Source organism: Marmota marmota, unplaced genomic scaffold (genome assembly GCF_001458135.2).
Source record: "Marmota marmota marmota unplaced genomic scaffold, marMar, whole genome shotgun sequence".
Classification (NCBI taxonomy): Eukaryota; Metazoa; Chordata; class Mammalia; order Rodentia; family Sciuridae; genus Marmota; species Marmota marmota.
This window is the reverse complement of record NW_026000093.1, coordinates 20,999,046-21,023,392: the sequence shown is the minus strand read 5'-3', so window position 1 is coordinate 21,023,392 and position 24,347 is coordinate 20,999,046. Positions and strand designations below refer to the sequence as shown.

The 24,347-nt window shown below is 37.1% G+C and overlaps 1 protein-coding gene across 12 annotated transcripts in view; it reads left to right on the top strand.

The window, feature by feature from the left end:
- Nucleotides 1-24,347, top strand: part of Ncoa2 (nuclear receptor coactivator 2) — a 176,052-nt gene that overhangs the window by 103,092 nt on the left and 48,613 nt on the right. For 11 of the 12 annotated variants that reach the window (XM_048783035.1, XM_048783031.1, XM_048783032.1 and 8 more), the window contains 5 exons: nucleotides 12,041-12,144; nucleotides 15,949-16,126; nucleotides 19,028-19,216; nucleotides 22,462-22,563; nucleotides 23,394-23,537. In XM_048783035.1, coding sequence (XP_048638992.1) covers nucleotides 12,041-12,144; nucleotides 15,949-16,126; nucleotides 19,028-19,216; nucleotides 22,462-22,563; nucleotides 23,394-23,537 — 717 coding nt within the window. Of the gene's footprint in view, nucleotides 1-2,123; nucleotides 2,132-12,040; nucleotides 12,145-15,948; nucleotides 16,127-19,027; nucleotides 19,217-22,461; nucleotides 22,564-23,393; nucleotides 23,538-24,347 lie in introns of those variants that run through there. The other variant, XM_048783036.1, reaches the window with a different exon arrangement.

Here is a 24,347-nt window from a genome sequence, read left to right as displayed (position 1 = left end):
ATCTCTTATCGCAAGTATATGTAAAAACAATACTAATTTTAAGCTTATGTAAACCAGTTAATTTGATAAGGGATAACTTAATTACTATGAAATAGGGGGTTTTGTATATATTATTAGCTACTGAACTGTGGTATGTTCCATGATCTATATGGATAGTCATAATTCACCTTCTGAGAATTTTTCTTTTTGTCTTATCCATTGGATAGCCAGAGTGTTCATTATTTGTATGTCTATCTCTCATGACTATAAATATTATTATAGAACAAATTTTCAGGCTTTAAATAAGATAATTGTTCTGATTTCTTGCAAATGTATTTGATTACTTGTATAGTCCTTGTATTTGAGAACACATAACCAATATAAAAATCCCAGGAATTACTAAGTTACTGAGGGTATCACAATATTTTTCCCCTTAATTTGCAAAACTTGCTGGAGAACTACATGTATAAGGAAAGAAGAGGATATGCTCACGGAAAAGATAGGTTACCATGTTCAGGAAACTTGGAAAATCTTGGCTTTTGTTAATTTCACTTTGACTTCTGTGTGCACATCATGTCCATCTCTCCTCTTCACTCTTGCTGGGTTTTGAAACATGCAGGTGCCAGCAGTTTCCAAGGCCCTCACTGCCTTTCCTGCTGCCTGGTCGAGGCATGTCAGTTCTGAGTAAAGCTGACCCTTGCTTTATTTTTAATTGCATACTGCTTTAAATAGTTGTGGAAGTTTAGTTGATGATTCACAGCCATTACTATTTACATTGGAGAGAGATCATACCGCAAGGAATTTAAAAGGTGACTATAAAGATCTACTCCTATTGTCATTATGAAATGAAGTAACTATTGAATGGAGATTTGACAGAAACTCTTTTTCTAGAATGTCCACTGAATTTAGAGTACACTGGTAACCATAAAGAAACATCATATTTTAGCAAATTAGGAAGACCTATCCGGGGATTATTTTTGTAATACTTCCCAGTCTTTCTTTTTTTCTTGCCATTTGACCTGATCTCCTACTCTAAATTCAGCAATCCTTTTGTACAATTGGACTAAGTTTGGGTATGTGTATTGAAAAATCTATAAATACAAATCAGATGTCTCTCTGTTGTGTAAGCAAATTTTGTTTTTGAAAACTCTTTCATGGCATATATTTGGCCTTCAAAACAAAGCAGATCCTTTATTGCAACAGGTTTACTCAAATTTGGCATAGGTCATCTAAGATGCTACCTGATGGTGTCAGCTCTTTTCTGGAAAAGGATCTCAGATATTTGAGACAAGACCTAATTTGTATGACCACTTCTTTTCCTCACTAAATATTTGTCTAAAAATTATCCAGTTTTGCCTTGGTTGTAAACTTGCAGATTTGATCTAGACTGAACCAAATTCTTAGGTACTAGACATTGTTGACTATAAGAGACTTGGGTGGTGTGGGATTGTAAAATTTTTTTGAGAAATGGGACCCCTACCCACCATGCGCCTCATCACCCAGAGAGTAGATACCTTGGACCCTGGTCTTCTCTAGTCCTGTCTGCAGAGAGCTTTTGTCTTGGTAGATACTCTTCACTCACCTGCTAGTCACTGCCTTTGTTCAGGTGAATTCTGGTTGCTTGATCCCTAAAGAGTGTGCCCACTTCTGAGCCCCAGTGTTCCCCCACCTTCCTTGGCTGGCCAGAACCACTATATTACACATACTTATGTAGAGGTCTCTTATTGTATCAATGCTTGGCTTTCTCTACTCAGATATGATTTAGCATAATTTGTTTTAGGTCTCTAAATTGGATGTTTCTGTGTTCTATTATCAGATTTTTGCATTAGGTACTTTAAATTGGGAACACCTGCTTTTTAAAAAAAAAAGATCCTCCCATGATTGCTCAAGCAGAGGCCTGAATGAGAGGACTGGGAATAGATGGTAGTAAGCAAAATGAAGCCGAGAGTTTTAACCTCCCTGTGGTATTGTTAGAATCACAGTGGGGCAGGGAGAGGGATACACAACTCCTTGTAGCGATCCCCTTAGAATAGCATCAGGTCCTATGTCTGTAGAGAAACGGAAAGGAAGACATAACCCAGATGGGAGAAAAACATGCATAGAGAATAAGCAGGTCTGAGAAGTAGAACATAAAAATTAATCAGAGAGCAAGGTGCACATCAGTGAAAAAGAGTGGGGAGCACAGAGACTCCTGGGCATGGAAGGATGACCCCAGGGGAGAGATGAAGGTCAGGTACTAGGATGGTTTTGATGCCTGGGGCGCCCCCGCCCCCGCCCCCCCTCCTTCCATAGCCACATTAACCATGAACAGTGAAGCTGAGGCCTGAGAGTGAAGCCCTGTGATGAAAGTGAAGGCTTGTGGCAGGGATGGAGAGAAAGGATCACACAAGTATAGTCACCAGCCCATCCTTCCTCCCTCCCTCTGCCCTTCTTCCCTGCACTGTTATTCAATATCTTTATGGCATTCAGCTTATTTCCATAATTGGGTATCCAAAGTTGAATTTGCCAGCATCTCCAAGGGATTTCAGCCCTCCCTCTAGCTAATCACACTTTCTAGATGGCTCTCCTGGCTCAGGGGTAACCTTATCCTTAGAGGCCAAGGCTTCTCCCAGCACACCGTGTGGGAGGGACACGAAACCTGATAAAGCTCTTCTTTGTACAAGATCCCCAGGCAAATGTGACAATTTATAGAACTCCCCCCCCCAGTAGGTTTATTTATTTTTGAAAGAGATGTGAGTAACTGGGAAAATCCCCGGTCTGATAAAAACTCCCTTGATGCCCAAACTACTTTTTCATCTGAAGCAGGTTATAACTTCCTAAATGAGAATCTGGATTAATAAATTGGTTTGTTTTAAGTATGTGTGTGTTTTTTTCCCCTTTTCCTTCATCTCTCAGGTGTAGAAAGAACATTAAATGACTTTCCTAAAGGCTCCTCCCAGTGGCCTAACCACCATGGGAATGATCCTGATGCCCTTATCCCATGTATCCTGACCATTTTCCTCATCCTATCTTTATCTAATATTTGATTCCAAAAAGCAGAGTCTTAAATTAAGTCTCTTCTCCCCTTTGTTACCTGTGCAGTAAAGCGCTTCAAACAGTTAACTTCTGTAAAGACATTGGTGATCTTTGGATCTTGGCTACGTTGAATGTATTTCAACTCTGACTATAAAAAAATTTTGAGCACCTACTATGTGCCAGGCACATAGCCTAGGAGCCAACAATGCAGTGAAAGGGAACCCTGATTAAGTAGAGTGTTAGAATGGGGATAGGCAGAGAGCATCAGGAAAACAGAGTAAGGGGTATTCCTTAATTGAAATGAACCTTCTGGAGCAGAACCAGTCTTCAAAGAGAGGGACAGAGGGCAGCCAGGCATTAATATTGCCAGGTGTACTCTAGGAATATTGGGACATGAGGCTGGTTATGCCAATAAACAGGATTTGGGAGATGAAATATTCATACTTCTCAAACCAAAGTCTCTTTGAGGATTTTAAAAACAACTTTTTTATATATAACTCTCATATTTAATCTGTTTATCAGAGACGTTCGTTAGTGCTCTTCAGTGTAATTTTGTTGACCTTGCTTTTGATTTACCAAGTATATTTGAAAGAAATTAAACATTTATATAATTTTGTCTTTTGTGAGGCTGCCCCAAATCTTCTGAATTAGCGTGGAGTCATAACTTAATCTCATTTTTAATTTCTTTACACCCACTGGTTTTTGTTTTTATTTTTTCCTTCTATCTAGTTTTATTCTCATTGTTCAGTCTTCAAAAAAAAAAAATGATTCCTTCATTTCCTAATCTAGATAGCTTCTAAAACCTTAGCTAAGCCCAAGGAGTTAGAATTTATGCTAAATAAGCAGTTCTCATTGTATTTGTACCTCACCTTTCAGTAGTCCATGGAGGTAGAAGATACAGAAATGTACCATGGTCACATCAAATGAGTGAGTGCAGCCAGAACAAACTTAAAAGATGCACTTATTGCCTTTCAGTTCATTAACTTACAGCGCTTCTGTTTTTGTGTTTTGGGGGTTTGTTTGTTTGTTTGTTTGGGGTTCCAGGGATTGAATCCAAGGGTGCTTAACCACTGAGTCACATCCCCAGCCCCTTTTAAATATTTGATTTAGAGACAGGGTCTTGCTGAGTTGCATAGAACCTCACTAAGTTACTGAGGTTGGCTTTCAACCATGATCCTCCTGTCTCAGCCTCCTGAGCTGCTGGGATAACAGGCATGTGCCACCATACCCAGCTAACTTGTAGTACTTCTGAGGCAGTGTTTCCAAAGGTTCTCTTCCTATCTGAGTGGTTTACTGTATGCCTGCTTTTTAAATCTTTCTTGTTTTCTTTATGTGGTCTGTCTTTGAGCCTCTACAGGACTTTAACTGTGAAGTGTAAAAACTTAAATTATCTAAAAGGGAGACTTTGGACAGATTGTTCTATACTCACATGGTTTACAATGAAAGGTTATCCACTGTTCATTTTACCTATCAATAAATTCAATACTGATAGGTAAAATGTGGAGTGTTAAACAAAATAAATATGTGTGACAGCAGAATGAATTAGAGTTACAAAGAACAAAGGCATTTTCCAGCCGTTTACACCCAGAGTCTTTCCTAGTGGCCATCCTCTCTTGATAAGGTAGTAAGTTAATTTTAAATGCAGACCAGCAAATTTCAAACTTGTGACATGAGTGTTGCTTCTCTTTAAGTAGTCATGTCTTGCCATTGGTGAAAACGAAACTACGTCTGTTGCTTTCTCTGAAGCAGAGCTTGAGAGCGTTCTGCTGGGAGATGGCCTTGAGATTGGTTGATTTTGCTGTTTCTTGTTGCTGAAGGGAAATCATGGTCGTTAACAAGGAACTCAATGTCAGAAAGAGAGGGAGGCAACTTGGGGCTTAGGTTCCTCCCACTACTAAAGAAAGTGCAGCTGCGCGTTTTTAATATGCACGGCAGGAGATTTCAGCAGCTCGATGATATATAGTGCATTAATGTTGAAAAGATAAACACATTTGGAGAGCACAGGAAGGGCCTTGTGTTTTTATGTTAGCAGAATGCTTCCTAATGAATAAGAATGTGCTGCTGGCTTCACAGAGCCATATGGCAGCTTTTCTAATTTTAGTTGGGTGCAGATGCATAATTCTCTCGTTTTACCTTCTAGAACCTTTGAGATGCTACATAACTTTTCCTGTAATATTTAATCTATTGCTTGGCCAGAAACTGCCTGTCATTGTTTCAGTGACTTCTTTGCTCTGCATGGGTCTCACTGCTGCTGGGGTTTGACAGTCACTTCACCGGAAGCCATCCAGTTTCTAAATGCAAAAAATAGATGGAAATTGTTGATGTATTCCCAGTAGAGTCTTAAAATTTGTTGTGGAGGTGATTAGACTTGTGTTTGACATCAGTCCTCTGAAAAATTGATAGATTTCTGGGTGAGTGATTTTACCCAATTTTGAAGCAGTGGAATTAATTATAAAACCTCAACAAAGTATCAGGTTCATTTTAGTCAAAGATTCTAATGCTTTAAGTGACACAGCCTCAGCAAAAGCAACTATCTTCATGCTTGACCAAACATAAAAATAACTTAAACTTTTAATTGGCTTTCATGTCAGAGATATCTAAACATGGGCAGTGCAAAGAGGTTTTAATGTATGTGTAAATCGCTTGTGGATTCTCTTTAATGCATTTTTACAGTGATTGCTATTTGTTTGAATTCTGACTTTTTTTAAAAGGCCAATGTCCACAACTTTTCTGCAGCCTTTTCAGATGATCCAGAAAGAGGAAGGAAAGAAAGAAAGAATATTAGCTTCTGCCATAATGGCAGTATCACCCTTCCCCTGTAATGGGCAGGCATGAAACCACATGTAGGTTTCCAAGTAATCAGTGGTGGTTGGCACTGCTCTGCTAGAGTTAGAAAAATCATGTGGCTGTCCCTTGAGCCAGGACTGCCATCCCTGTGAAGGGATGGGACTCCGTTTTCCTAGTGTTTTGAGGAAAGACTCTGAGATTGTGTTCTCAGTGCAGTTGCCTAATAAACTCTGTGATAAATGAAAGTCAGTGTTAGAAGAATGTATAAAGGTCTTTAAAAAAAACAAAACACTACTTTATGATTTACAAGTATCTAATGTACTTTTTTACAGATAAAGTAATTTTTCATTAGGATCAATTTTTGATTTATTGCTGTTCTCACCAAAAAACTGGAATTTTACTTTGAAATTTATACCTATGTATACCAGTGATAAAAAGCATTTTAATCAAGCTTCTTCTAAAGAGTATTTCCTTGTATTTTTAAATCACTTATATTTATAGAGATCAAATGCTTCCCTATTTACCTCTCCTTTTTTTCTGGGAGAAAACATGAATAATAATTATTTATAAAAATATGGAATATTATATTAATGATTTTCCCCCTAGTTTGTGGTATGATTCATCTTAACACAGTCCCTAAAGAGATGGGGTTTTGTTCTTTGCTTTGAAACTGGAAATTTAATTAATTGGTATTGGATTTCTGGAGTGCAGGCAAATGGAGAAGGGGACCAGGAGGGATTGCTCTCGAAGCAGCCACCCAAGAGGAAAGGCTAGTTAGAGAAAGATTAGACAGGCATCCTTGGACAGTCTCTCCACTCAGGGTTTTGCATTTGTAAAGTGTGCTGCTCTCAAAAAAAAAAAAAAAAAAAAGCGCTATGTTCTGATTTTTAGAAATTAATAGGAATAAAGAAAAGGATAGAATCATTTTCATTATTATTTTCTTAGGTCATATTCTTTATCTAAAAAGAATAATGGAAGACATGATGAAGTCAAAGCATAGAGGAGAAATCTTTTCTTAGGCTCTGAAAAATTGAATTTTAGCATCTCTTTCTCCAATTCAAGAGTTCCATCTGTAATAATGAGAATTTCATAAGGTTGTGATCATATGAAACTCTGGGACTAGCTTTCTACTGTTGAGTTTACTGAAGGATATTTTTGTAACAGAATATATTTTTATGGTTAATGGATGCAAAATATAGAAAACTAAATATAGTTTGTGACCGCTGAGAAAACTGCCTAATTTTAAAATATTAAATAGTGTGTTTCAGTATAGTAATGCTGTACTTACAGAAGTATAAATATATCTAAGGATTTAAGCATATTTTTATCTGGAACATAAAAATAGCATACTCGTTACTGAAGTGCTCTGTCAAGATACCAGTATATGTCCCGTTAACATAATAGTGTATTCTCAAAGGAGTCCTTCTCTTCTTCCTTCTCCTAACCTTCCCCCTCCTCCTATTTAATTTCAAGGTTTAACCGAACATTGAAGAGAAGTGGCAATTATTTCATGAAAAGTACCCAAATAGCATCAATTCGGTGCCAGTTTAATTTAGATTCCAGTTAATTTGGTAAAGCCATATTTCTGGGTGTTTTCTATCTCTTCGTACTATTGATTTATGTTTAATATTGAGAAATGATCAAAGCACAAATTCAGTACAGAATTGAAAAATAGATAACAAATGGGTTAGAAAATATTCATATTCTGAACATTCTTCTGAGAACAGGAGTGAAATGCCCCAAGTTCTTACCCCTTGGCTCATATTTATTTTGTTCACATATGAAAATTCCTCATTCTTTTAATGTACATAAATTGCATATATGTAAAAATTGCAATATTTTTTAAGAATCCTCTTGCTATTAATCTACAGACTCAGTTGGAGTTTTCTTTCAAGTCACATGTTCCATGTTCCACTAATATAATTTCAAATTGATCTTGTGAAAATATTTGTAGTTTCTTGTGTATGTGTGTGTGTGTAACTGTAGATGGACAGAATGCTTTGATTTGTTTATTTATATGTGGTGCTAAGGATCCAACCCAGTGCCTCACACATCTAGGCAAGTGTTCTGCCACTGAGCTACAGCCTCAGCCCTATAGTTTCATTTTTAGTCAGGTTACTAGAGCTCCAGATTAGATGAAATTTTTGTCAGTATTCCTAAATATTGATTTCCAAGGCTAGGCTGAGATCTCCTAGTGACCCAGTGGCACACATCCGTTTCCACCCATTTCCTTGTTGCCATCTACTTGCATATCCCGTGGACTCCAGCTCAGTTTTAACGCACATGAAATATTTCCAGCCATTTTTCTGTGCTTGTGAAATTAAAATTGTTTGTTGCAGCTTAGCCCATTACTGTTGTCATCTGGTTTGCTCATAATTGTTTTGGCTTCCTGACTGAAGTATGTGAGCTGTCAGCCAGCAAGGGTTGTATACTCCACTTCTACGGGCTGCGTACTCAGCACCCACCCAAAGCACTCTTGGACCTCCTCATTTACTCAGATAGGTTGCTCATTCTGTTATGTGTTTTATATGCTGTTTGTTGTTGTTGTTTTTCTTTTAAAGATTTAAAGATACGTTCTTTGAAAAAGAGAAAAAGCATATTTGTAATTTATTATAAATAATTTTCAGGGAATTATTTTTATCCAGATTTTCCAGTAGTACCCCTAAACACATGTTTTATCAGATGTAGATCATCTCCTAATTTAACTTTTAGGTCCTTATCCCAAATTATACCTGATCTGTGTATTCCTAATAATGAAATACAATGCCAATTGGTCCTGATTCAATATATCTTCTGATACAAGTATGAAATTCTTTGCTTGAGCATGTTGCTAGAATATTTAGAATGCTCAGACATAAGGACTTATCATTGTTTAGGAATCTGTCTGATGGAGTTATTTTACTGTTAAGTTTTACAAATTCCACATAAAATATTAATAGATGAATTTAGGTCCTAAGAATCATAATCAGATCCTTAAAATATAAATACCTCACCAAGTCTTGTGATTTATCTTCTAAAGATTCAATAATAGGGGATTATCACAAACATTATTACCCTAAAATGTAGCATTAGTATAGACACCATAGAAAGCAATAAATCACAACTATTGTGATATCAGAATATCATAGGACAACCCTGAGGTTTTTTAGGGGCCAATGGCAGTAGTGTTGCCTTTTGATAAGCAGCTGATGCTTTATCTCTCACTCTCCCCCAGCAATTACCTAATTTAAGGCCATTCTTTAGCCTCCTTCCTTTTTTTCTTTGTTGTTGGCAGAACTGGGGATTGAACCTAGCTAGTGCCTTGCATTCTACCCCAAGCTTTACTCCTAGTCCAGATTCATTTTTTGAAAGGAATGAAATGACAAGTTGTAATAGTGGAAGAATGGAAGTTGGGGCCCTGAGAGATGAGATAAGTTGAAACTTAATATGTCAAAACAAAATGATTTGTTATTTAAGACCGGTTCTCCCCCAAGAATCCTTAGCCTTCAGGTTCCTTGACTCTGCTCACCTCTTCCCTGTTCCAGTCTTCTCCCTGTACTCTGAAGGGCCAGCAAAGCAAATAGTGGGAAAATGGTTCCTCTTTCCACCCACCTTCAACTTCACTTATTCCTGGGATTAGTGATGGTGGAGAGTCTGTCAGTCACATGCCAAATGTTTAGTTAGAACCTACTCTAAAATAAGGACAGTACTAGCTGTTGAGAGGATTCAGATAGTCCCCCACTTAATGAAATTGGCTTATAGTGTGTTGTTTTAGAACTGCAGAAGGTAGGAGAGTGGGGATACCCCTTAGGAATGTATCAGATTCTCATGCAAGGAAAGCCTTTGATCTGTGTGCATGCTCCCACTGCAAATTCTGGCAGATACCCTGGGGAGGGGTCTTTTCACATACAGCATTCCAATTTAAGAATCACTGCTGCTGCTGAAGGATGTTTCTGGTAGGAGAATGGTACATCTGTAGATGGTGAGAATGCAAAGCAAAGGCTACAGACTTGCTCCTCCACACTGACTGCCACCATACCAAAGACAAAAAAAAAATGAAAATGTGCAGGACTACGTATGTTCATAATATCAGTACCATGGATTTTGAGATTTGGTACTGATGAAGTTCATGCAGCCTTTAATCTGAGGCATGCAAGGACCTTCATAATGTAGGCCATTTAAGAGGTGCAAGCCCTGTTCACCTCCAGGGGGACTCCATGGATATCATGTGATATATGAGAAAAGTCCAGGCCAGCCTGTCAGCAAAATGTCCACCAGAATTAGATGAGGAAGGTGATGGCTTAAGTCCTGACTCTGTATTGGCAGATGTGAAAGTGAGCAGAACCTGAGGAAAAATCCCTAGCTCAGAGGTGAACTGGCCAAAAGACAGAAGATATGTCCCAGTGTACATTTATTATTCTGGATCTTTGGGCCATGAAAAAATGGAGGGAAGAGGAGACATGCTATAATCAGCTGAGCCAGTCCTGTGTCCTCTCACTGGAGAACCTTGATATCTCCTTCTCTGGAAGGACTGGCTCAGGAATTGGGGCGAGTCCACACCCACAGAGAGCCAGGACCTAGTAGTGAAGGACCAGGGAATGTGGCCAAAAGAAAGTTAAGGATTGATACATCTGCATGGTATTGAGCTATGAATGCTACTGGACAAGTCATATCTATTTATAGACAGTCACAATTTTTTAGATCTAAGGAAGTAAATATGGAAGGTAGCAGAGTAGTTCAAAAATTAGGTACAATCTGCTTATGATAGTTCTACAAAGAAATTACACGTGGAGTTCAGTAAAGAAGCAGTAAATATAAATACTGTAGCCTAATAGATTTATAAACAGCTTTGTAGTTTTTTGTTTTAAATTTTCTTAGTTTTTCAGGAAAGACAATTCTGAGGATATACAGAGGCAAACAGCTCAGTTTCTCCTACTAAGCTCTCACAATACAAAACAGTTCTGTGACCAAATGTATGAAGTTTTTGTAGTTGTTAAAGTGTATTTTATCTATCATTCCCTTTGTTCTTGATCCAATTTGACATCCAAAAGGAGACAAGGAAACCAAAGCCTTAAAAGTGTTTTGCTGTGAGTTGTACTTCTACCAAGTGGCTGAGTTTGCACTTGAATTACACAAGTCATCTTCTCTTTTCACTCATAAATATACATCGTGGAAGCTTGGGAGCAACAAGATTTGGAGAATCTGAATAATTCCTAATTATTTCTAGGTTTTACAAACTAGACTTTACAGATTTTAAAAATATTGTATAAAATCCCCCATCGCCCATTACCAAGCTCAGGAAAGCAGATTGATTATGAGTGTTAAATTGAGTTACAAGTTTTTTTTGTGGATTTTTTTTTTTTTTTTTTGCATTTTCATTACAATGATAACATGCAGTGTAAATAAGGATATAATTTATTCAGGTACAAATAATTGGTGCATTGTTTTTCTAGCAGGTTGTTGATATATATCTATTACACTTTAAACTCTTTTGGTGCTCTAGAAATAACTAGTTTACACATATCTCGATAAACATGCATCTCTCTCCTGTGAGCTTTTTTATAAAATAGTGTTATCCATAGTAGAATGGCTCCTGGCCATATAGGTCTGAAAGCTTCCTTAGAGTTTCAGTCCAGGAATATGGGCCAGGCACCTCTGTTAGATCAAAGGACAGCTATTGACATTCCCTGGAAGCTGGACAGGGTTCCTCTTCCCTCTGCTTTAAATCATGAAATCCCTTGGATAAGGTAGGGACTAGATCTTCCCAGTCACTTTAAAGGTGAATGTGGCAAAAGTAGAACAGTAAGACTCAAGGAAGGCCTTGTGGAGTCAAGTGGGGGCAGCCATAGCAGGTCAGAACTCTTTGTTAAAATTTCTTCTTCAAATGTGTGCAGCTATATCTCAGATTATGCCATTGAATTTTGAATAACAGACCCTCCTTTATCCTAGTTTGGGGAATCTCTTGAGTAGAAACCAGATGTGCCATAGTATATAGCAGTTTCATAATCTAGAAAAAATGTCTGTCAGGGACTGGCACGAAATCTCTAAACTCATTTTCTTAGCAGTCTGAAAGAGCCACAGGTTCTGGAGGTGAAAAGTTAACGTCTAGTTTCTACTTCAAGATGCTTCTCTTGTCCAGGGGCAGTGTGGATGTGCTCTCTTTTATAGGTATATCTGATCCCACTTAAGATTTTTTAAAATCACTATAATAAAAATATTTCTGTGTCACTCTGCCCTTGAAATAGCACCACCATTTAATTCATACTTATGTTTGTTGCAGAGAAAGCAGCAGCTGCCAACATAGATGAAGTGCAGAAGTCAGATGTGTCATCTACCGGGCAAGGCGTCATCGACAAGGATGCATTGGGGCCTATGATGCTGGAGGTAGCTTACCCTCATTTTGTTTCTTTATTTTAAAATGTTGACCTTCATGTGATTTTTTTTTTTTTTTTTTTGATTACAGGTGAATATCACTTAAGAAAAATCTGCACTAATACTACAACATCATGTCCTTAGTAGTATATGTGTATGTACCTGTGTTCTGGCTCTTTGTGTGAGCATATATATTTTTGAAATAAACAATATAGAATTAAATTAACTAGATTATAATATAAATTGACAGGTTTTAGAAAACTATATTCACAGGTCCTATTATATTTTAGTGTGAAATATTTCCCAAACTCCTATTACATTTTATATAAGCCGTGGTCCTAGGTCTATATGTACAAGTAAAAATTTTAGAACCAATAGGTATAATGCACTTAAAGTAGTTAGAACAAAATTGCATGTTAAATGATTCTCTTATAATTCATTTTTTTAATATAGAATCAAAGAGTTTATGTTTTTATGTATGCTACTTCAAACTAGCTCATTTATCTCATAAACATGAAAATTGAAATACTAAGCTGAAGGAACTTCTAGGATAAATAAAAGTGTGAACCTATTCTTTGTTAACTTTGGAAAGCTTTGTGACCAGCTACTGTTCAGAATTTGTAGCATCCAGTTTTCCTATTTTATTAACTAGTACTAAACATCAAATGTTTTGCTCTACCTGTTCCAAAATTAAAGTTCAAGATGTGGGCTATGGTAAGATGAGAGGAAGAATGCCAGTGAATATATAACAAGAAACAGGAACCTGGAAACATAAATTATGTTGTTTCTTAGGATAATTTGCTCATCTGGTAATATGGTGAGGCTGAAAAGCACTTCGAGGCCAGAAGCTTTGCAGCAGCATCATTCTAGATCTGCTGGCTGCAGCAGCCTCCCATATATAAGAAATTAGTGTTTTTAAGACAAAGATAACTAATGCTCTCTCAACCTTATCACCCCACCCCTTTTTTTTAGTTGGTGCATAAGATGATTTTTATTTTTAGAAAATCTGATTCTGTGAAAATCTGCCATATAATTGGGAGTGGGAGGTGAGGTAGAGACAGAGAAGATTAAAGATCTGACCAGGTCTTTGTATTTAGAAATGACAAAATTCATCCCCTGGGGCTGGACCTGCTGGCAAAAAGGCTTTAAATGACCCTGTGTTGGCTCTTGTTTATCTTCTCTTGAATCACTAGCTTGAAAACATTCAACCACAATTTCCAAGGAAAAGACAAAAACACACTTAACCTGATTTTCCATACTCATGGAGGCAGTGGAGGGGCCCAGAGTGCTGTTTCCCACTTGGATCTTAGCAGCAAATAACAAAAACTAACTAAGTGGACTGTTTAGAATTACATGAAAGCAAGTAGATAATTTCCATTGGAAAAACTTTTGAATTACAAATAAAATTGATATGAAAATTATGATAATCTAAATTATTACAATTGGGAAATTTCCATATACCTGTGTATTTATTATGTCTGGAGGGAGAAATTTAGAGTGGAAACTCCTGGGAAGACTTTTGAGGCTTCTAAAAAGAAATACTTGGGAGTAGCTACTAGACTGTGTGACTCAAGCCTTTTGAAAGTGAGTTCATTAATTGAAGAAATCAGATTGCTGGGTGTTAGTGGGCCTGATCTCATAAAATTAAACCAACATTTTTGTTTGTTTGTTTCAAAATAATCTCAGAATGCAGTGTATTAAGCAAGTACCTGTACCTATGTAGCAGGATTTTCGTGCTGAATATATTAGGCAGCTAGTGCTTGAATCTAGTGACTTATGGTTTAAATTTAAATCTATCCCTGTTGACGGGTAATCATTTAAACAGAGAAAACGTTCTCTTGGAGCTGTTTCTAGGCATAGATGCACACTCATGCTTGCATCATAGCATAGTGGTTGCTGGGCAACAAAACCAAATGTCAGCTTTTTTCATCAGAGCATATCATGGTGAGCTTTATAAAAACACAAACAGTGTTATGAGATGAAATAATTACATCTTTCAGTTTTATTAGGCAACAGATCAGTCTTTTCACCATAATAGAAAGCAGTAGAAAACAACATAACACTTTCAGAAGTAAACTATAGGTAATCTGATTATGAAAATCCCTGTTGAATGTGTATTTAAAGTAGTGAATTTAAAGGGGACACTGGTACATAGCTAATCAACTGGCTACTTTCCTGTCCCTCATGCTGGTGCACACATTTGGTACATAGTTCTCATGGGCTAGCACTAGCCTACAGTGAGAAAAACTGACAGAATATTTAAGAAAAACCTAAAACCGAGTAGTGTTACATCTTTCTTGAAGGGGAACCTCTCACTGGTCTCTATAATCGGTTTTAGTTTGAGAAAGTACTTAGTTTTGTGTTAAACAGAATTTAATGGCATGTAAAAATACGTCCTACTGTCATGTATAACTAAAAAGAATGACAACAACAAAGATGGCATGTATTCTAAGCTCACAAAGTTAGGAACCTGTTAAATAATAAAGAAAAAACAAATTAGGGAGAAAGTAAACACTTCAGGCCCCATCCTACATGTACATACCCATGTACATTCATGTTAGAAATAATAACAAACTTATATCCTGAGGAAACTAAATGGTATAAACTGACTATACCAGGTGGCCCTGATGAACATCAAGCTTTTCCTTATCCTGATCATTCATCTGACCCATTACAACAGGACTCTGATCAGCAAGACTCTAAAAGGAAAAAGAAGGATAATGTAACCAGGAGAAACTCACTGAACCCACCAGCCTTTTTGCTGCCAATGCAGACGTGAGGAAAAATAGCAGTTAACAGTGGAAGAGAGCACCCTGCTGCCTAGTCCCTGAGGGATGAACTTTCAAATAAGTTCTGCCTGGTTTCATATCCCTGCCACTAACTTGGACATTCACTTAACCTCTTCCAGCCCCAGTGTTCTCTACTGTAAATTGGTAAAGATAAACATTCCTCCCACAGTTGAAAACATTAATGAGGCACAATGTGTATAAGGCACAGTAAACATTCACAATAGCTAGTAATATTATCTTTATTTTCTGAAATGATATTAAGTTCCTCATCCCTTTCCCTAATCTAAATTGAAATGAAATAAAGAGTGAGACTATGAACCATTGCAAGAAGCATGCTACTGCTCTCTAGGTAATTTAGGAATCCACCTGATAATCTAGCGTATAAGCACAGACTGTGTGCCAAAGTCCCATGGCCAAATCAGGGACCCTTTCCTACTCTCCCCCCTCCCCCCACACACACACCAAACAATAAAGGACTAATATTTCTTTGAGGACCTGAGTTTACCTGCAATTCTTTTTGCTTAAACTCTGGTAGCTTTAAAAGTAATAAAATTTGGGTATTTTTTTCCCTTAATATTTATTTTTAAACTGAGAAAAAATTATCACTGACCACCTCCTCTTATAAGATGAAAAACTATAGAGTAAAATGACTGTGTATTGTATGGTAACATGAAAGCTGTTCTTGGCCCTATATACGTTAATCTCATTTTGAAAATGTAGGTAAACACCTGTACACTTATTTGGCAATAATTATCTCCTGATAAATTAACAGAATTAGTGTTAGTTTGTGACAAGAAACCGTGATGTAGTGGGCTGTCTCCCACTGACTAAGATGGAATAATTTCTATTTCACAAGAGAAAATGTGTTAATTGTTTCTGAAAACTAGGAAAGGGGCAAGGGAGATATCTTTTCTCTCTACTGGTGAATTAAGCATTTACCTTAAAGAGATCACTCCCTTCTTAGCAATTGCATATAATTTTTTGTTGCATCCTTTCTAACATAATTTGTGTCAAAATTTTCCCTTAGGCCCTGGATGGGTTCTTCTTTGTAGTGAACCTGGAAGGCAACGTGGTGTTTGTTTCAGAGAATGTGACACAGTATCTAAGGTATAACCAAGAAGAGCTGATGAACAAAAGTGTATATAGCATCCTGCATGTTGGGGACCACACTGAATTTGTCAAAAACCTGCTGCCAAAGTCTATAGGTAAATGATTGTCTGCTGGGCCTCCCTCTCCTTCCTCTCGCACCCCTCTTACTCACGTTGTCTTGATTGGAATGGGTAGAATAGAACTGCAGTCATCAGTTGGGAATAAGAGTGACCCGATAGGGTTTGTTGTTGTTGTTGTTTGTTTGTTCATTTGTTTAAGAGGCACTTGTGTTAAATATTTAAGCTTTAGAAGTCTTGGGAAAAAGCACATCTTCAGATGCTCATCTTGAATGAATGATCATTTGACCCTGTATTTAAGTACATAAAAATGATTCAGATGGGAAGTGTTCATGGCAACTATTTGCATGGAGTTTGTTTTTAGTCTTTTTTTAAGAAGTTGACAAATTGCCACATCCTGGCCAATGCCAGCTCAAATTTGTCCATTTTTACAGAGAAGTAAAAGGTCATGAGAAGTTTGAAATTCAGCTCATTTTGAGTCCTGTATATGAAAAGGTTATGATGTATGTAGGTATGATGTTCTAAAAATCACAACCCTAAGAAACAAGTGGCATGGATGTTCCAGGGTATCAGCCTAATAGCCCCAGATCGGCTCTTTGAGACTCACTAGTGGCTCAGCATGTGTCACTTCCAGGCACTGCCTCCTTAGCCATTCACTCTGTCTCAAATTTCCTAACTTCTTCGTCTTATTTTAGAGATGCTACCCAAAAGTGTGTGTGATGATTAAGGGCCACATTTTAAAGTGGATGATTCACAGCATGGACCCACCTTAGTTGCCGCCTTAAGAGTATGCTGTTCCCACTTACTCAGTGGTTCTTTTTTAAATATTCTCACTTAAACTGATGATGCTAAGAACATCTTCACGGATAAAAAGATGTGCATATTTTAATACAGAATAAGGTCAGGTCCTGAGTTGGCAAGTATTTCTGTTCTTTTTCTTAGACTATTTATATTAGCTGGTCTTATTGTTAGCACGGTAAATAGGAAAAGATCATTTTCAAATTCCACTCTGGCTAGCTTTTGCCTGAGGATAACCTTTTGTTCAAAGTGACTGCAACAGTAATACAAAGGATATGAATATTTGTGTGGGATCCCTTTATTATATCTACTAGTAAACGAGCAAGAAAATGGATTTGTTATTTCACATAACTAATGGTTTTTTTTAGATCTCTTCAGTAATTTCATGACTTCCTCAAAGGACCTGTACTTACTAATTCACTTATTGAAAGAGCTGTTTGCCTTACTTTATAGTGTACCTTTTTAAAAAATTTTTCAACGTACTTATTAACCAGAATTAGTTAAGAATTCTCTTTTCCCTATCATTTTATTTTATTTATTTTGTTTTATTTTATTCATCTTGCAATCCTCCCGCCTCAGCCTCCCAAGTCCCTGGGATTACAGGCATACACCACCACCCAGCTTTCCCTGTCATTTTAGATTGCTCTACGTAGTCTCCATTATGTAAATAAGCTTTACAAATGCTCTTACTGAAATAAACTTAACAAATGTCTGCAGAGACATAAAGCTATATGTGGTTCCCTTTGTAAGTTTAAAATAATTTCTTACAATTAACTGATTTTTTAAAAAATGTTCTTTATAGGGTTTCTTTCTTTTTCATTCCTCTATAACTAGTGTTCATGGATTTGGCACTGGGTTTACTGTAACAACTATAGTCCAAGGTGCTCTCTATCTAGTGACTTTGGAGGGCATATTTGCTTTTCATATGGCTCACCTTAGTTTTATCCCCTATTTCACTGTCCTGCTAGTCCTAAAAGTTTTAGATAAAATATGGGGAATGGTGAAGAGAGCACTAAAATGAGTTAGTATTGATTCTGATTTTGGCTTTTCTAATAGTTTGAACACTTGTACGGGAATCCTTTTTTTTCATCTAGTTCATTAATATCCTTTAATACCCTAAATCAGTCATTCTTTTATATCTTTTATTGTTTTCTCTAATGTATTTTTGAAAAATGATGTCTTTCCTTTAGTTCAATATCTCTTTCTTGATTAATATATACATTTTTTAGTTTTGATATTAAAATAGAAGATTGTAAAGTAGTTTTTCACTTGAAAGAAATACATTAACACTGTGTCTTCAAGGATTTTTCAGTCTCTTGAAGAAGTTTACACAAAAGAAGAAAGACTACAAGACTAATTCAGAAACATCAAGTTACAAAGTATACACTAAAATTCTGTAAAATGTTAGTAAAGAAATATCTGTAAGAGGAGGTATTGTGGGGTGTCTGTAATTGGTGAAGTATTTATTACAGAGGATCCTAGCCATAGTACATGAGTACCTTTGGAGGGACAGATGGAGACAGCCTGAGATTTTAGGTAGGGTAGCAGCAGGAGCATGTATCCACATGGGACTGAGTGGTGGGATATCGGGAGGAGCTGGGGAATGTGCAAGATCTGCTTAGATGGATGAGATGGGACTAATCCGTGAGGTCTTGACTTATGTGAAATGGCCTTCATATTCCTGACTGCAAGTCCAAATTCTTTGAAAAAAAAAATATGCATGCAATAGTTGACGCCATTTATATAGTTCTGAGTGTGTGTGGTGGGAGATGGGTAATGCTTCTAAAACCGGAATGCAAGTAGATTGAAGTAAATTTCCAAGAAATCAAAATGGGAAACCCCAAAAATAAGAACCATGGTATTCTAGTAGTAAATAATCGAGGCATTAACTTGAAGGAAAGTAGTCAGAGTGAAGAGCAAGGACTGTAGAAGACATTTTGAAAATCCCTAAATATTTCCTAATTATTAAACTGCTAACTCAAGAATCCCCCCCCCACATCAGCTTATTGAAAGTACTTATAAATGCATAAAGCACTATGTTCAAGTAAAATAACTATTTTTTTCCTACACCGTTTTGATAATTCAGCAGCTGTGAATCTGATGTTAGTTCTTTATAATATTGGGTTGCTTTTGCCTTGTCAGTGAATGGGGGATCTTGGTCTGGCGAACCTCCTAGGCGGAACAGCCATACCTTCAACTGCCGGATGCTGGTAAAACCTTTACCTGATTCAGAAGAAGAAGGTCATGATAACCAGGAAGCACACCAGAAGTATGAAACTATGCAGTGCTTTGCTGTCTCTCAACCAAAGTCCATCAAAGAAGAAGGAGAAGGTCAGACAAAACGTTCAGGACATGTTATATGTTTATGTATTTACTCCTGTGCTACTTCTTTCACATTTAATAATCTAAAACTAGTAGTCACACAAAGAAAAATTTAGAAGCAGGATCTTTGTTTGTTTGTTTGTTTGTTTTTTTTTTTTTTTTTGGTCTTTCTTATTTTGGGAGATAAATAAGAATTTTTAAGTCTCTACAAAGTGCTGGCCAGTAAAATTTTCTGCAGTGATGAGGTGACATATCTTCAGTGTCCAGCATGGCAACCACTATCTACATGTAGCTATCGAACATTTGAAATGTCAATAGTGCAAGTAGAAGCCTAAGTTTTCTACTAAATTTAAATAGCCACATGTGACTAGTGACTACTGTATTAGTGTACCTCTGACCGTGGTTAACATTTAGACATCTGGAGTTTTCTTTGGGCATTAGTGTAAACTGGGTACCACTGCCCTAGAAAGATGCACCCAAGTACAAAAAATATTTTCTTCATATTACTTTAAAGGGACTACTAGAATCTGTATAGCTCACCCATGGACACCAGGTTCACAATGGGCAGTAATAGAATGGTGCTTAAGAAAGGATAGAGAGGTTTCAGCTCACTAGGCTGTTCCCCACAAAGAACTGTTGATGTAGTATCCCCTGTGATCTCACCCTCTAAGCAAGCCATTCCACATAGCAAAATGACGCTCTCTGTAGTACAAGACAGTGTTAAACAATGCATTCTGTGTGTGTAGCAGAAGGGGAAAAGTTACTGGAGGGATGTTTCTGACCACTAGTGGAGGGCTATATAATCAGATAGACCAACTCCTAAGTCAGCCACTTTCCAACTCTGTGGCTGTGACCTCTGGACCTGAATCTCTCTAGTATCAGTTTATTATCAAGTGAAGTCACCAGTATCAGCATCAGAATATAAGGTTCAAGTGAATGTGCCCAAACTGTAATTGCCATTGAATACTAGTTATTTAATACTTATAATTTAAAGTCTGTGAATATTTTTAAATTTAATTGTTATTGGAAAGGAATTATTAGAGCCATTGTAGATGATACATAGTACTTCAAAATTAAGCTTTTGCTTAAGTATGGAACATCAAATTATTTTATTCTATTTTATACAACAAAAGTAAAGGCTGCTAATTTTTCCATAATAATATTCTAAAGCACCATTAAAAAGGTTCTGCTGCTGGGCATGGTAACACACCTGTAATGCCACCAACTTGGAAGGCTGAGATAGGAGGGTCACAAGTTTGAGACTAGCCTAAGCAACTTAGCAAGAACCTTTTTCAAAAAGAAAGAAAGAAAGAAAGAAAAGGACTGGGGTGTGTTTCAGTAGTTTAAAAAAAAAAAAAGATACATCTGGGTGTGGTGGCATACACCTGTAATCCCAGCTACTTGGGAGGCTGAGGCAAGAGATTCACAAGTTTTAGGCCAACTTGGGCAACTTAGTAAGACTCTGTCTCAAAATAAAATTTGAACAAAGGACTGGGATATAGTTTAGAAGCAGAATGCTCCTGGGTTTAATTCCCAGTACCAAAAAAGAAATAAAATAAATTAACTCAGTTTTATATCTAAACTTTTTTAGTATGTCTAAAATCATATGCTGTATGTTAACAAGTGAGCATAAGAGCAGTGTTTCTGAGCCAGGGTATCCTTAGGTCTGAATCCTGGCTTCTCCAAAGTTTTGTGTGATGTTGGGCAAGTTTCTTAAAACTTGGCTCTTTGGCTTTCTCTGTTAAATGGAAATACTGCAACTACTTGCCTCAGAGTTATTAGAGGATCAGATGAGTTAATAACCTATAAAATGGTTAGAAAGATGTTTATCTCATATTAAGTGCCCAGAACTTTAGCTTTTATTTTGGTAAAGATGATAGGTTTTTAATTCTTATTTTAAAAAAAAACAAATTCTGGTGTTGGGAATCAAACCTGTTGAACCATCAGCCCAGATGATAATTATATTTTGAGATACCAGCTGTTTCCTGATATATTTCTAGAAACTCTTTCCCAGCAATCTTAAATCAATGGTATAAGGTGATCAGAAGACACCAGGCCTGTAATCTCAGCTACTCAGGAGGCTGAGGCTGGAGAATTGCAAGTTCCAAGCCTGCCTGGGCAACACAGTGCGACCCTGTCTCAAAATAAAAAGGGCTTGAAACATATCTCAGTGGTAAAGTACCTCTGAATTCAATCCCCAGTACCACAAAAAAAAAAAAAAAGAAAGAAAGAAAGAAAGAAAAAGACACATTAAAAAAAAGATATGAGGGGCTAAGGTTGTGGCTCAGCAGTAGAGCACTCATCTAGCACATGCGAAGCACTGAGTTTGATTCTCAGCACCACATAAAAATAAATAAATAAAATAAAGGTATTGTGTCCAACTACAACTAAAAATATATATATATTTTTAAAAAGATATGAAAAACACTACTTTGTTCTTTTTAACAGCCTCTCGTCCAACCCTTTTTAAATTGAAAGGGCTATGCAGTATGTCATGTGTGCTACAAAAATAATTAAAACATTTCTCCATTCTCCAGAAGAGAATCCTGATGCTCAAAACAATTGAAGTGGGGAAAAGTGGGATAAAGAATACATGCTTAGCTCTGATGGTGTGAGAAACTAGTCAGGGCCAAAAATCTGAACTGTAATGCAGCTATTCTGTTGGACACTAAATGTTCTAGATACCCTGAGATTTGTCTCTGAATCTGCATCCTAACTCAATTTATAGTCTTAGTTTTAAATTTTCATTGCCATTGTAGGGTCACCTACATAGTTTGGTAGAAAGTATGTCTAGTTTTCTCATATCATGATAAACCTAAAACTCAAGAATCAACCCATGACAAAGCAGAGTATCAGATTTTAGTTTTCATCATTTTATATTTTATTATGAATTGAGCTGGTTGTTACTTTCAGCTATTTAATAAGAAAGGATTCTATTCACTTCAGAAATATTCATTTTCTCACTGGGGAGTTGGTTTCTGATTGTTAACTCTTTGTAGTAAATATACTTCTATGATATATTGCTTAGTTCATCCTCTGCTCCCACCTCATCCTACATAGCACACCCCCACTCCTGCAGCCATCTCCCACTGTAGTTGAATAGAGAATAAAGATAGTGACAAGCTGAGATACATAGTATTTTCTCATTCTCTCCCTTACTGATTTACAAGGTTTGTACTGTCATAAGTATTCAAGTTTGTTTGAATCACTAAAAAAGCCTAATATGTTAAACATGAATATATATATGATTTAAGATTTGCAGTCTTGCTTGATTTGTGTGGCAAGAAGAGTCCCCATGAAGGAAAGACCCGTTCTTCCCTCATCAGAAAGTTTTACTACTCGCCAGGATCTTCAAGGTAAATTTTCTTACAAAGAAGACCTAAGAAATAATTTCAGAATACTTAGATATTTGTAAATGCAACAAATATATTTAAAAGACTGTCAGGAAGATGATAATGGTGATTGCTTGCTGGGGTAGAAGTATAAAAGCTGGAAGAACGGAGAGAGGAGAAAGCCTCACTGTACACCCTTTTGGTCCTTTTACTTGAGCTATCTAATTCCCAGTACAGCCAGGAACCCTCTAGCCATGGGTTCTGCATCTGGATTCCACCAACCATGAATCAGAAATATTCAGGGGGAAAAAGTCTAAACTGAACACGTGCAGACTTTTTTCTTATCATTATTCTTTTAAACAATATAGTATAACAGATATTTACTTGGCATTTACATTGTGTTAGGAAAGAATCTAGAGATGACTTAAAGTATAGGGAACTGGGTGCAGTGGCACTCACCTCTAATCTCAGCAACAAGAGAGACTGAGTCAGAAGGAACACAAGTTCAAGGCCAGCCTGGGCAGCCTGTTGAGACCCTATCTCAAAAGTAAAAGGCCTGGGGATGTAGCTCAGTGGTAAAACCCAGGTTTAATTCCTAGTACTGGAAAGAAAGGGGGGGAAAAAAATATATATATATATGGAGGATGTGTATAGGTTATATTAACATACTTGGCCACTTCATATATGGGACTTGAGCAGCATCCATGGATTTTGGTATCCTTGGGTAGGTCCCAGAACCAGTCCTCAACAGATATTGAGGGATAACTATAAGAGAATTGGGTGTTTTTAAAATTTAATTATTTCCATAAAAAATAGATGAGCATGTAAGTATAATGCCTACTATTAACTCACAGGCAAGATCACTTCTCTGGACACTAGCACCATGAGAGCAGCCATGAAACCAGGCTGGGAAGATCTGGTGAGAAGGTGCATTCAGAAGTTCCATGCACAGCACGAAGGGGAATCTGTGTCCTATGCTAAGAGGCATCATCACGAAGGTAAGCATTTGAGTGATACATTTCTTAAGTTTGAAACTACTCATGCATTTGCTTCCTATGGGACCTTCTCAAACACTGGTCCCTGAAGCTCACCTCAGAGACAGCTCTAGCTCTGGTGGCTCTTTACCTGCCTGTGCTTATGTCCTCTGGCCCAGGGTGCTGCTATCTGAAGGAATGTTACAGGAGACTTGTGGGGCAGAAGAGATTAATTAAGGAGATAGAGCAGGAGATGATTATGTCCTAAAGGTGGACAAAAGGAGAGGGAAAGATATCATTTTCTTTGCTCTTAGACTTCTAGATGTTTGGCAAGATAGCAAGGTACTGTTTAATCTAAAGAAATATCTGATTCATAAGAGAAATCTGAAAATAAAAATAAATGAAATTTATAAGAGTGAGTGAATTCCTAGTAGAGACAAAAGTGGGATCCCAGGCCCTCCTTCAAAGTGATGACTAACAAAAAGGACACGAGATGTTTCCAGAAAGCCCAAAGAAGTAAAGTGACTTTTCAGGTTATAGACTTTTTTTAATAGAACAGCCAGAATCAACCCACTTAAAGTCATCTTTCAGTAATAATACAGCCCTGATTGAGCATCTAGTATTTGTGTGGCCTTGTCCCTTCTTTGCATCATCTCATTACCCTCACAGCAAGCCTGTGCAATAGGCATCTAAACACTCAGTGGATATGGAGACCAAGGCAGGAAACATGAGCAGCCCAGGATATCCAACTAAGCTCACTCTGATGGTCACTCTGCAGTATTGTTCCCAAAGGTCTTGCTACAGAATAATTTTTTCACAAGTGCATTTTGTTTC